The sequence below is a fragment of the Halichoerus grypus genome, chromosome 1, assembly GCF_964656455.1.
Source record: "Halichoerus grypus chromosome 1, mHalGry1.hap1.1, whole genome shotgun sequence".
Classification (NCBI taxonomy): Eukaryota; Metazoa; Chordata; class Mammalia; order Carnivora; family Phocidae; genus Halichoerus; species Halichoerus grypus.
Genome location: NC_135712.1, coordinates 66,029,078 through 66,047,447, shown reverse-complemented (window position 1 = coordinate 66,047,447; position 18,370 = coordinate 66,029,078). Strand labels below are relative to the sequence as shown.

At 35.8% G+C, this 18,370-nt stretch overlaps 1 protein-coding gene and 1 pseudogene across 1 annotated transcript in view; one reads left to right on the top strand and one right to left on the bottom strand.

The window, feature by feature from the left end:
* EAF2 (ELL associated factor 2) overlaps positions 1 to 18,370 on the bottom strand; it is a 48,758-nt gene that overhangs the window by 11,273 nt on the left and 19,115 nt on the right. The window contains exons 3-5 of the mRNA XM_036093735.2: positions 14,582 to 14,718; positions 12,085 to 12,230; positions 2,480 to 2,740 (exon numbers count right to left, since the gene is read on the bottom strand). Coding sequence (XP_035949628.2) covers positions 2,480 to 2,740; positions 12,085 to 12,230; positions 14,582 to 14,718 — 544 coding nt within the window. The remainder of the gene's footprint in view (positions 1 to 2,479; positions 2,741 to 12,084; positions 12,231 to 14,581; positions 14,719 to 18,370) is intronic.
* Positions 2,936 to 4,636, top strand: LOC118536698 (ribonuclease inhibitor pseudogene; annotated as a pseudogene).

The window sequence follows — 18,370 nt, the reverse complement described above, 5'->3', positions numbered from 1 at the left end:
TGATCTCAGGGTCCTGGGATCAAGTCCCGCATCGGGCTCCCTGCTCCTTGGGAGCCTGCTTCTCCCTCTGCCTCTCTCTCTCATGAATAAATAAATAAAATCTTCAAAAAAAAAAAAAGATTAAAAAAATAATTTTTGTTGTTTATGTTTTCATTGTATTATAGTCCATAATATGATCAATAAAATGTGAATTGAAATAATGTTATTTCCTTTGCCTCAGTAGGAAGTAATTTCTAAAATGTTTTATATATGCCTTAAAAGAATGTCCGCTTCACATTTTGAACTGTAGAATTCTTATTTACTATTAGAATAGGCATGTTAATTATGTTGTTCAAGGATTTTATACCCTTACTAAATTTTGTCCGCTTGATTACAGATGCATTAAATCTTCCATTATGACAGAGACTTGTCAATATCTCCTTCATCTATCAATTTTTATTTTATATATATATATATATATATATATATATATACACTCACATATACATACAACTACATATTTTAATATATATGCACATAAATGGTGAAGATACATTATTATGGGCATACAAATTTGTAATTCTTTATCCTCCTGGTCAATTGAAACTTTTGTCATTATTTGGCCATTCAAGAAATCAGACGCTCCAATTTTACCTCTTGAGGTAGGAAGCACTAACAACATTAATAACTGGAAGTTCAAAAGACCTTTTCTAGTCCCTATTTAATTCATAGTTTCACTTTCTCTGCCACCCAGACTTGGCTTCTTCCTTCTTTAGTTCTGTTATTTGGCTAGAGCTGGAGTCAATCCTTCCTAGCTGCTTTCTTTATTATTACTAATTAACACAGTGAGATTAGCTTTAAGTAAACAGAAAGTCCCATTCTCCCCCTGAGAGTATCAACCTGTAGGCTTTCATTACAAAGTATTTATTGGGCATCTACTATGTATCAGGTACTGTGTTAGATGCTAATATTCAATGATAAGCAAAAAATAAACATAATTGGTGTCCTCCTGGAGCTTGTGTTTAGAAGAAAGCAAATCACACAAAAGATATAATTTTATAATTATGACATTTGATATAAACGAGATATTGCTCTGAAGTTCTACAAAAAGGGGATTTGACCTTGTCATGAAGGTGTCCTTGATAAAGTATGCCTTGAATTGTAATCTAAAGGAGAAAAAACTAACTACATTCTGAAAGGAAGGAAGTGTTTCTGTGGGTGAAAGTATTTGAGTACAGTGGCAAAAATTAGGTAAATGTTGCTTGAACAGAAGGAGCAAGACCATTATAGCAAGATGTTTTGTGTCTATCATAAAAGAAATTACAAATGACCCTTGAATAATGTGGGGGGGATTAGGGAAGCTGACCCTCTACGGTGAAAAATTTGCATATAACTTTTGACCCCACAAATACTTAACTACTAATAACCTACTGTTGACCAGAGGCCTTACTGATAGTAGAAACAGTCGATTAACACATAATTTCTATGTTACATGTATTACATATACATATTCTTAGTAACATTAAGAAAATCAAAAGGAAAAGAAAATACATTGATAGTACCAAAAAAAAAAGTCTATTGAAAAAAAAATCCACGTATAAGTGGACCTGCACAGTTCAAACCTATGTTGCTTAAGGGTCAACTGTACTAGCTATTGAAAAGTTTAAAGCAGGAGGGGTGACAAATTATATTTTAATTATGAAAAGATCAAAATGGCTGCAATGTACATAATGAAGCAAAAATGGGTTTGACTAGGTAAGGGATGAACCAGTTAGAAAGTCACTGCAGAGTTAAAAGCAAGAAATAACAGCAAGTGGAATTAGAGTGATAGTAGTGGAGATGCAGAGAAGTAGATGAATTTGAGAAATATTAAGGAGGTAAAACAAACAGGACTTGATGAAGGACTGACTACACTATAAAAAGGGAGAGGAAGTAAATCCTTGCATACAACTAGGCTTCTGGATTGTATCATTAGATGAATCCTGTCTTTCACTAAGAGGAAACACTGTGAGCCAATGAGTATAAGTTGGTTTTAGACAAAGTGAATGTGGGATGCCCCTACTAAAAGATGGTGTTGGACCTACTTGTTTCCAGAGCTCATAGGTCTGGGTCAGAGATGCAAATTTACAAGTTATCTATATGTAAGTACTAATTACAACAGAAATATGGAGGAGATTATCTAGGGAAAGAATGTGGAGTAAAAAGAAAAAAGGACCTAGAATTAAGGCTTGAGAACTCCAGCTCTAATGACTAAGTAGAAGATTCTAAACTGTCAAAGGAGAAAGAGAAATGTATCTAGAGAGACAGGAGAAAAACCAATAAGACATTATGTCACAGAGTCAAAAGAAAAGGAATGATTCAACAAAAAGGTAATGGTTAATCATAGTATCAAATGAATAAAATAAGAGTTTTTTCTCTTTATCCAAATTTTAGATCATAATCACTATGGCTCCACTGTGAATTCTTACTTTTCCAATTACTCATGTTTATATATACTTACTTAAAGTATTCATCAGAAGGCTTCTGTTGTCATGAGATCTATTCTGGCCAGCATCCATATCAGGAATCCTGCAATGTGGCATGGCAGACATGGCAGGATGTCCTGAGATATAATTCCGTGGATCAGAAGGAGAGGATCTGCACTCTTCATTGTCTGAGTCACTGGAACTATCCTCACTACTTGAGGATGATGAACTTTTGGAATCCGATGAACTATCACAACTACTCATCTGGTCCATTAGACTAGCTTCTGCCTTCAGTTCTAAAAATAAAACAGAAAAATAATAGATAGGTTAAATAAATAATAGTAAATATAAATATTAAATAAATAAAATAAAATTTGAATGTGTTAGCTTCTAAGAAACTGTTGATGAGGAATAAATGAGATTAAACATGCATTTAGAGCATTTTAAGCATTTTATTTAAAAAGCTCCTCTACCATTAAAAGACATAGGCAATGCCTAATCTAAATGCTACATTTATTATACCATTATACTTAAATATGTATGTAATTCAAATAAAATAAAGAATGTGAAAAATTAAAACTGTAAAAATTAAAATCTATTTTGGCAGAAACCATTCTCCAGTTCCTCTTACTCTCCCAATACATATAAGGCAACACAGTACATACAGATGACTTTCTTTTTTTTTCCCCAGCTTTTCTGACCTATAATTGACAAAACTGTATATATTTATTTTACATTTTTTAAATTTTATTATGTTAATCACCATACAGTACATCATTACTTTTTGATGTAGTGTTCCATGATTCATTGTTGGCGTATAACACCCAGTGCTCCATTCAGTACGTGCCCTCTTTGATACCCATCACAGGCTAACCCATCCCCCTCCCCCCCTTCCCTCTAGATGTATATATTTAAAGTGTACAACAGGCTCCCAGCCCCAGTGTAAGAAGCAGCTTGGCCTGAGAAAACACTTCCCCTTGAACCAAGAATCTGGACATTCAGTGTGAGCAGTTAGGTGATGCTGGGTGGAGAGAGCTCCCACCTCTGATCCAGCAGTTCGAGGTGGTCAGGCTGGACGACAGGGGCCTCACAGAGCTGTGTTGCAAGGATGTCAGCTGTGCTCTCTGGGCCAACCCCTCCCTGATTGAGCTTAGCCTTTGCACCAAAGAGCCGGGTGATGCCGGTATGCACCTGGTGCTCCAGGGCCTGTAGAGCCCCACCTGCAAGATAGAGAAGCTCAGCCTCCAGAACTGCTGCCTGATGGAGGCTGGCTGTGGGGGCCTGCCCTGTGTGCTGCACTTGGTGCCTATCCTTCAGTGACAGTTTGTTGGCAGATGCAGGCCTGCAGCTGTTCTGCAAAGATCTGCTGGACTCCCACTGCCACCTTGAGACACTTCAGCTAGAGTACTACAACCTGATAGCTGCCAGTCGTGAGCCCCTAGCTGTGGTGTTCAAAGGCCAAGCAGCACTCCAAGGAGCTCATGGTGAGCAACGATGACATCTGCGAGGCTGGCGTCTGAGTGCTGTACCAGGGCCTGGTGGACTCTGCCTGCCAGTTGAAGACGCTCAAGCTGGAAAACTGTGGCCTCGCGTCGGCCAATGGTAAGGACCTGTGTGGTATCGTGACCTCCAAGGCCTCACTGCAGGCACTGGACGTGGATGACAAGCTGGGTTACATGGGTACTGCCGAGCTGTGCCCCAGAATGCTACACCCCAGCTCCTGACTCAGGGCTCTGTGGCTCTGGGACTGTGACATCACCACCAGGGGCTGCAGAGATCTGTGCCACATCCTTAGGGCCAAGGAGAGCCTGAAGAGTGGAGCCTAGTGGGCAATGTGCTGGGGGACAAGGGTGCCTGGCTGCATGTGAGAGCCTGCAGGAAACTGGCTGCCAGCTGCAGTACCCATGGGTAAAGTCCTGCAGCTTACGGCTATCTGCTGCCACCACTTCGGCACAACCTTGCCCCAAAACAGAATCTCGTGGATACTGCAGATGAGCAACCACAAGCTGGGGGATTCTGGAGTCCAGGAACTCTGCCAGGGTCTGGACCAGCCTGGCACCACACTGTGAGTGCCCTAGATGGGGGAATGCGACATGATGGACAGTGGCTGTCGCAGCCTGGCCTTGCTCCTGCTGGCCAACCACAGCCTGCACAAGCAGCACTTCAGGCAAGAACTACATGCTCCGGAATAGCACGACATCTACTGGATGAAGGAGACAGGATCGCCGGCAGGTCTGCGAAGGGCACAAGCTGAGCCTGAGGTTCATCTCCTGAGTAGCCTCCAGCCCCAGCTTCTGAAACCTACTCTCCTAACAGGCCCTACCTGGGACCCCGCAGGGGACTGGCTGTTCCTAGGGGCTCTCACTCTGGTGTCCTAGCTTTGACTGAAGAGAAACACTCAAATCAACTGACTTCTGTGAGAAAATTTTAGACAGTTTATAATTATTAAAGCACTTTTTTTTGGCAAGAGGGAAAAAAACCCAAAATATACAACTTAATGCTTTGAAATACATTGTGAAATGATTATCATAATCAAGTTAATTAACATATTTATCCCTTGTGTGTGTGTGTGTGTGTGTGTGTGTGTGTGTGTGTGTGTGTGATGGGAACACATAAGATCTGCTCTCTTAGAAAATTTAGATACCATACTACTGGCACAAAAATAGACACGTAGATCAATAGAACAGAATAGAAAACCCAGAAATGAACCCACAACTTTGACAAGACAGGAAAGAATATCCAGTGGGAAAAAGACAGTCTCTTCAACAAATAGTGTTGGGGAAACTGGACAGCAACCTGCGAAGAATGAAACTGTACCACTTTCTTACACCATACACAAAAATAAATATTAAATGGATTAAAGACCTAAATGTGAGACATGAAACCATTAAAATCTGAGAGGAGAACACAGGCAGTAACTTCTTTGACATAGGCCATAGCAACTTCTTACTAGATATGTCTCCTGAGGCAAGGGAAACAAAAGCAAAAATTAGGACTTTATCAAAATAAAAAGCTTCTGCACAGTGAAGAAAGCAACAAAACTAAAAGGCAACCTTCAGAATGGGAGAAGATATTTGCAAATGACATATCTGATAAAGGGTTAGTATCCAAAATATATAAAGAACTTATCAAACTTGACACCCCCCAAAAATAAATAATCCTATTAAATAATGGGCAGAAGACATGAATAGACATTTTTCCAAAGAAGACATACAGATGGCTAACAGACACATGTTATGGAAATAGCCCAAATGTCCATGGACTGATGAATGGATAAAGAAGATGTGATAAATATATATATTTATGGAATATGGACTATTACTCAGCCATAAAAAAGAATGAAATATTGTCATTTGCAACAACATGGATGGAACTACAGAGAATTATGCTAAGTGAAATAAGTCAGTCAGAGAAAGACAAATACCATATGATTTCACTCATGTGGAATTTAAGAAACAAAACAAATTAACATGGGGAAAAAAAGAGAGGCAAACCAAGAAACATACTCTTAACTGTACAGAACAAACTAAGGGTTGCTGGATGGGAGATGGGAGGTGGGATGAGGTAAATAGATGATGGGGATTAAGGAATGCACATGTTGTGATGACTACCAGGTGTTGTATGTGAGTGTTGAATCACTAAATTGTACATCTGAAACTAATATTCCACTGTAACTGAAATTTAAATAAAAACTTTAAAAAATTTAGATACCATAGTGTATATTAGATCCCCAGAACTTATTCATCTTAACTCAAAGTTATAAACCACCCTCCTACATGGTTTCTAGGAGTTTAACTTTTTTAGATTGCTTCCACATATAAGTGAGATCATACAATATTTATCTTTCTCTGTGTAGCTTATTTCACTTATTTCTCTTTCCGATAGTTTGTTAGTACATAGAAATGCAACTGGTTTTTGTATATTGATTTTGTATCCTGCAACTTTACTGAATTCGTTCATTAGTTCTAACAGTTTTTTGGTGGAGTCTTTAGGGTTTTTTAGGCATAAGCTCATGTCATCTGTAGAAACAAATTTATTTCCTCTTTCCAATTTAGATCCATTTCTTTCTTTTTCTTGCCTAATTGCTCTGGCTAGACTTTTAGTACTATGCAGAATAGAAGTAAAGAGAATGTCTTGTCTTATTCCTGATCTTAGAAAAAAACTTTCAGCTTTTCACTGTTGAGTATGATAGCTGTGGGCTTATCATATATGGTGTTTATTATGTAGATCTATATTTCTCCTATATCTAATTCATTGAGAGTTTTTAATGTGAAAGTGTTGAATTCTGTCAAATGCTTTTTCTGCATCTACTGAGATGATCATATGATTTTCATCCTTCATTCTGCTAACATGATATATCACATCTATTGGTTTGCATATGTTGAAATATCCTTGCATTCCCAGCATAAATCCCATTTGATGATGGTATATAATCCGTTTAATGTACTGTTGAATTTGGTTTGCTATATTTTGTTGAGGACTTTTGCATCTATGTTCATCTGGGATATTGGTAATTTTTTGTGTCCTTCTCTGGCTTTTATATCAGAGTAATACTGGCTTTGTAAAATTAATTTAAAAGTGTTCCCTCCTCTTCAATTTGTTGGAATAGTTTGAGAAGAACTGGCATTAATTCTTCTTTAAACATTTGGTAGAATTCACCAGTGAAGCCATCTATATGGTCCTGCGCTTTTCTTTGCTAGAAGATTTTTGATTACTGATTCAATCTCCTTACTTATTATTGGCCTGTTCAGATTTCTCTTTCCTCATGGTTCAGATGATTCAGTCTTGGTAGGTTGTCTCTTTCTAGGAATTTATGCATTTCTTTTAGGTTATACAATTTGTTGGCATATAATTTTTCAGTCTCTTATGACTGTATTTCTGTAGTATCAGTTATAATGATTCTTTCATTTCTCTCTTTTTTCTTCATTAGTCTAATTAAAATTTGGTCTACTTAATCTTTTTAAAAAACCAACTCAGTTTCATTCATCTTTTCTATTGTTTTTCTGGTCTATTTCTCTTATTTCTATTCTGAATAATCTTTATTATTTCCTTCCTTCTGCTGACTTTGGGCTTAGCATGTTCCTCTTTTTCTAGTTCCTTGAAGTTATGAAGTTAGGTTATTTGAGATCTTTCTTTTTTCTTAATGTAGGCATTTATTCCTATGAACTTCCTTCTTGATCAGCTTTTGCTGCATCCTATTATTTTGGTATATTGCCCTTCCTTTTCATTTATTTCAAGATTTTTAAAATTTCCTTTCTGATTTCTTCTTTGACCCATTGGTTGTTCAGGTGCATTAGATCCATAAATTTGTGAATTTCCCCATTTTCCTCCCATTGTTGATAGTAGTTTCACACCACTGTGGCTGGAAAAGATACTTAATATGATTTCAATCTCCTTAAACTTGTTAAGACTTGCTTTGTGACCTAATGTATGATGTATCATGGAGAATGTTCAGCTTATGCTTGAGAGGAACATGTATTCTGCTGCTATTGGATAGCATGTTTTATACAAATCTGTTAGGTCTATTTGGCCTAAAGTCTAGTTCAAATCCAATATTTTCTTATTGATTTTCTGTCTTGATGATTTATCTATTGTTGAAAGTGGGGTATTGAAGTCCTCTACTATTTTTGCATTGCTATCTCTATTTCTCCCCAGATCTTTAAATATGTAATATATTAGGGTGCTCCAATATTGGATGTATATACATTTACAACTGTTAAATCTGCCTGGTGAAATGATCCCTTTATCATTATCTAATGACCTTCTTTGTCTCTTGTGACAGTTTTTGACTTAGTCTGTTTTGTCTGATATAATAAGTATAGCTACTTCTGCTCTCTTTTGGTTTTCATTTGAATGGAATATCTTTTTCTATCCCTCCACTTTCAGCCTACACGTGTCCTTAGAGCCAAAATGAGTCTCTTGGAGGCAGCACCTAGTTGATCTTGTTTTTTTATCCATTCAGCCACACTTTGTCTTTTGATTGGAGAATTTAATTCCTTTCCATTTAAAGTAATCATTGATAGGTAAAGACTTACTATGGCTACCTTGTTAATTGTTTCTGGTTGTTTTGTAGATTGTACCTTTTGCTGTCTTCCTTTGTGATGTAATCAATTTTCATAGTGGTATGCTTTGACTTCTTTCCTCTTTCTTTTGGGGGTCTATTAGAGGTTTTTGCTTTGTGGTTACAATGAGGCTATTTAAAATCTCTTAGAGTTCTAACAGTCTATTTTAAGCTAACAATAACTTCTACCAAATAGAAAAATTTCATCCTTTTATTCCCCTTCCTACAGTGTTTTTGATGTCACAATTTACATCTTTTAAAATTGTGTATCCATTAACAAATCATTATTGCTATTGTTATTTTTAATACTCTTGTCTTTTACATTTTATACTAGAGTTAAGTAATTTACACACTACTCTTACATTATTATTCTAAATTTGATTATGTACTTAAGTTTCCCAGGGAGTTTTATACTTTCATTTGTTTTTATGTTATTAATTAGCATCCATTCATTTCAGCTTGAAGAACTCCCTTTAACATTACTTGTAAGGCACATCTGGTGTCAATGAACTCCCTCAGCTTTGGTTAATCTGGGAAAGTCTTTGTATCTCCTTCATTTCTGAAGGACAGCTTTGCCAGTTAAAGTATTCTTGGTTGGCAGTTTTTTGTTGTTGTTGATTTTAGCATTTTGACAATATTATCCCACTCTCTTGGCCTGCAAGGTTTCTGCTGAGAAATCCACTGATAGCCACATGGGGGTTCCCTTATATGTGAGGAGTTTCTTTTGCTGTTTTCAAAATTCTTTCTTTGTCCTTAATTTTTGGCAGTTTTATTATAATTAGTCTTGGTGAAGACTTAACAAAAATTTTTTAATGAAGTATAGTTGACACATGATGTTAGTTTCAGGTATACAACATAGTTATTAAATAACTCTATAAGCTATGCTATGTTTACCATAAGTATAGCTGCCATTTGTCACCATGCAATGGTATTATAATACCATTGTCTATATTCCCTATGCTGTGCCTTTTATTCTTGTGACTTTCTTTGGGTTAATATTGCTTGGAGTCTTTTGAGTTTCATATGTCTGGATGTTCATACTCAGATGTTCCAGTTTGGGAAGTTTTCAGCCATTTTTTCTTTAAATAAGCTTTCTCTCTCTCTTCTTCTTGGATTCCTATAGTTCATACACTGTTTTGCTTGATGATATCCTCTAATTCACATTGGCTCTCTTCACTACTTTTCATTCCTCTTTTTTTCCACTGACTAGTTAATTTCAAATGACCTATGAGCACTGGGTGTTACACGCAAACAATGAATCATGGAACACTACATCAAAAACTAATGAAGTACTGTATGGTGACTAACATAACATAATAAAAAAATTTTTTTTAATTTCCTTTAGTGAAGACTTCCTAAATGCAAAAAAATTTTTTTTTTCCTAACAAAAAAGGACTTATCTTTGAGTTCACAGATTCTTTCTTTTGCTTGATAAAGTCAGCTGTTGGTGCTCTCTACTACATTTCTAAATTTCATTCATGGTATTCTTTAGTATTCATGGTATTCAGCTCCAGAATTTGTTTGGTTCTTTTTTTATTATTTCTCTCTGTTGAAATTCTAGTTTCATGTATTGTTTTCCTGATTTTATTGAGTTGTCTGTGTCCTCTTGTGGCTCTCTGAGCTTCCTTAAAACAATTATTTTGAATTTTTTGTCTAGCAATTGGTAGATTTCTGTTTCTTTGGAGTCCATTATTGAAAAATTATTGTATTCCTTTGATGGTGTCGTGTTTCCTTGACTTTTCATGTTTCTTGTAGCCTTGCATTGATGTCTGTGCATTTTATGAAACAGTTACTTCTTCCAGTAGGTAAAAAGAGCAATAATGTTGATGTCCTCTTTGGTTTAGTATTTCCAAAAAGTTTTTAAGATACAAAAAATTTATGGCTATGTGAGGTTTTCAGCTACCATCTAGATCAATTTCATAATTTTACAAATGAGGGAACCTAGGTCCAAAATGGACAAAAATTAGCAGCTTTTCAGGGGCAGAGCCAAGTCTACTGACTTTCAGGTCAATATTTTTCTAGAATATGAATACAAATATCAAGGAGTTGAACAAAAAATTTTTAATCTTTTTATTTTAGCAGGTAGTCACCCTGGCTTAGCATGCAGATACAAACATCTCAAGGTAAATTCTTATATAAAATTGGATCTTATGTTTGGATCATGGTAACTTATCCTCTACAATACAAGGCTTTTATTAAGGTCTCTGCTAAAAAACAAGGAGGGATTTCTTCTTGTACTGTAAAATTATTGTTGAAGATACTATACATATACAGTTTAATACTCCCTAGAACAGGTTCCATATGATTAATTCCTTTTAGATTTAATAGCAGGGAAGAGTCTGATTCTTTGGAACCTGTCCCTTGGATAATACAAAATATGCTACCTAGGTCTTCATTTTTGCCTTAGTGGCTAGGAAGCTCAGATCTAAATTTAATGTTTTAATAATTAGTAAATATTTAAGTAATTTTAAATAATTAGCAAATCCTCTTCCCTTTCAATATCTTGATTTTCTATTACAGTATTTTGTTATATACATGTATAATCATAATTCAAATCCATTTTGGAAGTAGATATAATAAAATAAAATAAAACAAAAATAAAATAAAATAAAATAAAATTCAAGATCCCTAGTAGTAACAAAGGTTTTAAGATTACATATTCTTTGCTCACTAATATGATGGGGAAGTAATACTATAGTGGGCCTAGAAGGGAGCAAGTGGAATTGGAGAGCTACATGCAAATTATGAAGGAAGAGTGCAGAAGCAAATACACTTTGTGATGAGGTGATCAGAGTTTTACTCCTACCAACCTGAAGCTAAAAAAAAAAAAAAAAAAAGGAGATTTAAGTTTCCTTACTTTCAAAAGGACTATACCTCCCTAGAAACACCTTCTTGCTGGGAAGTGAGCAGCAATTCAGAAGAACTTACTACATCTTATTACATCTCCTCACTTCACTATTGGTTTAGTGACATCTTAGATATCTACAATCTGGCTATACACAAAGAACTTCGACAGATGCTGTGAGGAATTCAACTTAAATCATCACAACTGTCAAAAATCAAACAATCATCACAGCTGTCAAAAAGAAGAAAACTTGGGGCGCCTGGGTGGCTCAGTCGTTAAGCGTCTGCCTTCGGCTCAGGTCATGATCCCAGGGTCCTGGGATTGAGCCCTGCATCGGGCTCCCTGCTCAGCGGGGAGTCTGCTTCTCCCTCTCCCTCTCCCCCTGCTTGTGTTCCCTCTCTCACTGTGTCTCTCTCTGTCAAATAAATAAATAAAAATCTTTAAAAAAAAAAAAAAAGAAGAAGAAAACTCCACCACAAACATCCAAATAGCCACTTTTTCCCCCTGAATAATAAATAAAAGATATAAATTCTATTCTATAGATACAGTCTTACTGACAAAATACCCTAAATCATAAATCACACTCTTCCCCCGGAAAAACCCACAATTACAAAAAAATATTATGCTCTCAATGACAGTTCAAAGCTAGTCCCCTCGTTAATTAAAATGAAGAATTTCACCTAACATTTCTTAATAATTTCTTACAAGGGGCATTATGCACACTTCGATTTTACCTCTTTCAATATCATCCATTGGAGATGCTGGGGACATTTTGTCTTCAGATGGAGAATATTTCACAAGATTGGGAGTCCTAGCTGAAGTCCGCAGGTGTTGCTGCTGTTGCTCGAAGCGATACTGAATTTTACTACTTCCTTCAACTCTGCAATTAAGAATATCAAAGGTTGAAACAGGGATGATAGAAATTTAACAACTGCAACTTACAAAGTTACTAAAATGGACACCTTATTCTTTTCCCTAGGGATCCTTAAAATGATATTCAAAAATTAAAACATTAACTTAGTTCATTATTTAACAAATATTTATTTAACAAGTACTTATTGAGCCCTACTTATATGCATGACATACACACAGATCCAATGGGGGGTACAAATGTGGATAAAAACAAGACTACTGCTCAAAACTGAAGAGATGAGACATACACAAATTACTAAAATAAACGGAAATTATACAAAAGTGTATAACAAATACAACATATCCCCTAAATTCATTTCTGTTAAAATCAAATCACTTTCACATTTTTCATTCCTAACTTTAAGACATGTTACTAAAGGAGATTCATATACTTTCTTTCAAATACTTTTAAGAGTATATAATACAGTTATGCTTGACTTCCGTATCTTCCATTTCCAGTCACCAAATCCCATCAGTTTCTACCTTCACAGAGTATTTAGAACCTCACTGTTCTTTTCATTACCACTTCAAAAATCATAGTTTATGCATTTTTCTGTTTCCCACATTGTTTCATTTTACTCAACTTTTTTGGTGGATTAATGTTTCAAAAAAATGTAAGCATGTCAATCTACTTATACGTGGGCACAGAAACAAATCTCTGCTCTATTCAAACAGCTCTTACTCACTGGCTCCAAATAAGTCAGATAAATTCCTGCCTTCAAACTTTGCCTACAACTTCATGTTCTCTTTGATCAATTATTTTCCAAACTTTCCTACTAATAAAAACTACTGGGGCAGGGAGGGGATGATAAAAATAGAGCTTCCCAGGGGCCTTCTCTGATCTGATGCTGGATTTGGGAACTCATATTTAACAACCACCCATGGTAATTCTTATCATAAAGTATGTTTGGGGGAAAAAGCCCCAAATCTTTTTTCTTTTTTAAAAAAGTTTGTATTTAAATTCTAGTTAGTTAACATACAGTGTAATATTAGCTTCAGGTGTAGAATTTAGTGATTTACCACTTATATACAACACCCAGTGCCCATCACAAGTGCCCTCCTTAATCCCCACCACCCATTTAACCCATTCCTCCAACCACCTCCTGTCTGGTAACCATCAGTTTGTTCTCTATAGTTAGGAGTATGCTTCTTGGTTTGCATCTCTCTTTTTTTCCCCCTATGATTGTTTTGTTTCTTAAATTCCACATATGAGTGAAATCATATGTTATTTGTCTCTCTCTGACTGACTTATTTCACTTAGCATAACATTCTCTAGCTCCATCCATGTTGTTGCAAATGGCAAGATTTCATTCTTTTTTATGGCTGGGTAATGTTCCATTATAGATATACATATACCACATCTTCTTTATCCATTCATCAGTTGGTGAACGTTTGGGCTGTTTCCATATTTTGGCTATTTGTTGATAATGCTGCTATAAACATCAGGGTGCATGTATCCCTTTGAATTCTTAACCTTTCAAGGCATCAATAAGGACTCCCAAAATGCTCCAATCAATAATAACTTCTCCCTTCCTTTAAGTCCTAGAACAATTTTTTTTAAAGATTTTATTTATTTATTTGACATAGAGAGAAATAGCAAGAGCAGGAACACAAGCAGGGGGAGTGGGAGAGAGAGAAGCAGGCTTCCTGCCAAGCAGGGAGCCCGATGTAGGGCTCAATCCCAGCACCTTGGGATCATGACCTGAGCCGAAGGCAGACGCTTAAGGACTGAGCCGCCCAGGCATCCCAGGCCTAGAACAATTTTTGTCTATGCTATTTTTATGGCTTTTAGTGTAGGTCCCTTACATTACATGATAATGCCCCACCTATTTGCAAACAAAAATTTGAGATAGCTATACTCTTACTGACTTTTTAAAATGGAATGATCTGTTAATCCAATTAAAATGCAGACATTTTGAGGTTTAGTATTTGTATAAGAAACTTTCCTTTTTCTAGTGTCTTACATATTCTAGGTGCTCAATAAATTTTCACTAATGAAGATGAAATTGTTTTGGAGAGTGTATACTGGCTCTTTTCAGTCCAATTCTATGAAAGCATCTACAATAGAATAAAAGGTATACCTACACATACAGAAAACATTCAGAAACAAAAAGCTTTTATATATCATAGGAAGAAGTGGTAAAAGCTTTTGGCTAAGGATCCCTACCAAATTTAAACTTGGAAAAAGATTAAAACATTTTTGTACCACACAGAAATAATCCTTGTATAATAATGTGACTTAATCCAGTAATTTCTTTCACTGACATTTCCTTAGCAATTTATTTGTTGATAAAGCAATTTATTTCATTAACCACATACCTTGTTTTTTTTACAGTGATGTTGCTGCTGAGTTTTTCTAGTCGGCATTCTCCAGTGTCATGGTTAATAATTAAAATGCATTCCTTTAAGTAAGGTTTCTTTGAACCTTTGAAAACAGTTACTGGTGGAGTTGAACCCTGTTTAAAAGTTAATTATCATTACTTGAAATTTATCACAGAAATTCAGTTGGGAGGCCTTTGAGATCTTCTGTTTCTCAATCTATGTTATACTTCAAGTCACCTAACTTCCTAAGTTTATTACTCAGACAACAGGGATTCGTCATAAAAAAGACAGAGATGAAACAAAGCTGAGGTCTCAAACCTGCTATTATTGAGGAAGGGGAATAGAGGAAATACTTGCCCTAAAATTTGTTTCATTGGTCTACAACAGGCAATTTGTATTCAATTTTAATGCAGCCAATACATTTTACAGATAAGGGAACAGAAGCCCTGAATCATATTTCCTATGCATCCTCTTCTTCCTTCAGAAGTTTAGTTTTTTAAATCTAAAAATCTGGTGCTTCCCTATTCAGATCACCTATTACACAAAACCTCACTAATTAATTTTAGCATCATTAAAAGTGGGACAACCAGACATATCCTTCATGACGTGATATAAAAGAAAGTAAGCAGCATCACCTATAAAGTATTCTTGCCTAAACGCACACACACACACACACAGAATCTAACTCTTATCAAGCCTTCAGATATAACTATCAGTTTACAGCAAATATAAGGAATAGAGGAAGAAATGAGTAAGATACCCCTAAATAGCAATCCAAGGACTCAAATTACAGTTAAGAGATTTGTGCAATATTCTTTTTAAAGATATTTGTATTCCTACTTAGAATACGTCTTAAAATTATAATACATTATTGTATTTTGAGTTCCTAAAGAATAAAGGACTGGATCATAATTTCTTTTCTTGCTCCTAGCACCTAAAGTACCAAACCCTTCACAGATACTAAATGGATATTGAATATGAACAATATGAACATTCTGATCCTGAGTAACAAGTTAAATAAGGTTTTCATAGTCTCTATACCTGCCTTCCACACTTTGAAAACGTTTTTAAAAAATAAAGTTTTTTTCCTTATTAAATTGAGCACCATTCCTATTTTAAACTTTAATTACTGCCTACTCCCTTATTCCATACCCCAAAAAAGGGGTATTAAAGTATTAAAGTACCAGGAAACTCCTAAGCGTATGACTAAATAACTATTGTGAGCAAATGAAATTTAAATTAGAGGCAGCCTGAAAGATAAGGACTCAGCCACCATAGAACTGGGGGTAGAGGGCTCCAGGAAAAAGGAACAGCAAATACAAAGGATCTGAGGCCAGAAAGATGAAGTGAGAGGGAAGGGGTGTGGGAAAGGGAGATGAGCTTGGGCAGATGGATGAGGGTTATATCCTGAAGGGTCTTGCTGGCCGTGGGAAGGGTTTGAGATTTTTTCTGCGAGTCATGAGAAGCATTTGGAGGCCTCTAAATAGAAGAATGACCATTTATTTATTTATTTATTGAGAGCATGTGAGAGCATGTGCGAGCAGGGGGAGGGGCAGAGGGATAGGAAGAGAGAATCCTAAGCAGGCTCCATGCCCAGCATGGAACCCAGCGTGGGACTGGATCTCAGGACCGTGAGATCATGACCTGAGCTGAAATCAAGAGTCTGATGCTCAACCAACTGAGCCACCCAGGTACCCCTGGAATTACCTTTTAAAAAACTGTCTTATATAAACATATGTGAACATCTATAGAGCTCTAGACACTGTTCCAAGTGTTCTGTATGTACAACATTAACTCATTCAATCCTCAAAACAAACAAACAAACTACTGAATACATCCAATCATCTCCATATTTACTGCTATTACCCAACTTCAGAACCCAATCATCATCTCATCTAGGTTCCTATTATCCTCCGACCTACTCTCCTTCCAGTTTTATCCCCCATCTACTGACAGGGAAATCTGATCATGCCTGATTATGAATACCAGGAAAGGAAATTAATCCGTAATGGAAGGGAAAGGTACAATTGTACTCCCAAATAGGAGGGTGGAAAAAAGAAAGGAAAGAAGAGATGCTTAATGAAACTAATAAAATACAAATGAGAGAAAAATTAAAATAACAAACAAACATACTAAAGATTATAGATATAAAAATCAAGTACATCAGCTTTGAACTAAATGTGGATAGAATTCTCTTAATAAAAATAGAAAGTGTTGAACTGGGTTTAAAAATAAAACAGAATAGGGGCATCTGGGTGGCTCGGTTGGTTGAGCACCGACTCTTGGTTTTGGCTCAGGTCATGATCTCAGGGTCATGATCTCAGGATTGTGAGATTGAGCCCCACATCAGGCTCCATGCTCAGTGTGGAGTCTGCTTGGGATTCTCTCTTTTCCTCTCCTTCTGTCCCTACCCCTCCTCATGTGCTCTCTCTCTCTCTCTAAAAAATAAATTAACAAAAAAAACCCCAACAATATTCTGTTAACAAAAGATATACTTAAAACAAACTGTCAGCTAAATAAAAGAAACAGACACTGAGATTCCATGAACATGCAAATCAAAAGAAAGCAAAGGTGGCAATATTAATATTAGACAAGATAGTATTTAAGCTTAAAATAAAAAAAAGGATTAAAAGATATATATGATAAAAGATATAATTCATTTAAAAATATAACTGTAATAGGATGCTAAAATAGAACCAGTCCTAAAATAAGCTGAGGTCCCAAGTATGTGGTGGGCTATTCTCTCATTTGAGCTAAATACTCAGTGGACAGAATCAAACCAGGTTCATCCTGGAAGGGATGTTGCCCAAGGGGGTGGTTTAGTGGCATAGTAGTGCATCTGACATATAGAATTTTCACAAGTCCAGCATTTGGGGGCTAAAGTCATAAGCAACCATTAGAGATGCATTTCCTGCGTAATAGTAAGTTAGTAGTAGTTGGAAGTTTCCAGTGGACTATTTCATTGAGTCCCACAAAAGTACTCCTCAAGATAGAGACAGCACTAAAGAATGCCAAACTTGGACAGCACCAATGACAAATCATAATAGTTACTTAAGTCTTTTCCCTTCAAAATTTAACATTTTGAAATTTTATAATAGTCAACTATAGAGCATTATTTGTAAGGAAGAGAGATTTGTAAATGTCCAATATTAATCAGTTTAACAGCCTTCATTTTTATTAGGTTCTTTTACTTGGTACTACCAAAGAAAATCCAGAAGAATGAAAATTAGAAAATCTACCCTATGAAGGAACTGCCAGAAACTGAAAATACTCTTAAAAGTATAGTATAATAAGGGGGGTGGGGGGATGGGTTAGCCCAGTGATGGGTATTAAGGAGGGCACGTATTGCATGGAGCACTGGGTGTTATACACAAACAATGAATCATGGAACACTACATCAAAAACTAATGATGTACTGTATGGTGACTAACATAACATAAAAAAAAGTATAGTATAATTAAAGTTCTATTTTATAGGATGACTTCTAGCTTCTAGTCATTTTTACCCAGATGATGAAAGCAAGTTCATAAAGAAAATAGAGAATCTAAATGCCTCAAACTAACAATCATTACATTTCCACAAAATTAAGAACTTTGGAGAAATGTAAACCTCCTACTTGTTAAAGAAGTTCTTTACTTAAGGGAAGAAAACCCACAAAGTGTATTTGAGAATGTAATTTCTATTGTTAATCACAATTGTTCTAGGACTGAATGGCCAGCAGAAAAAAATATTTGCTGTAGAAAGCTGGTAATTTTAACAATTCTCTTTCATTTCAGCTGTCTAAAA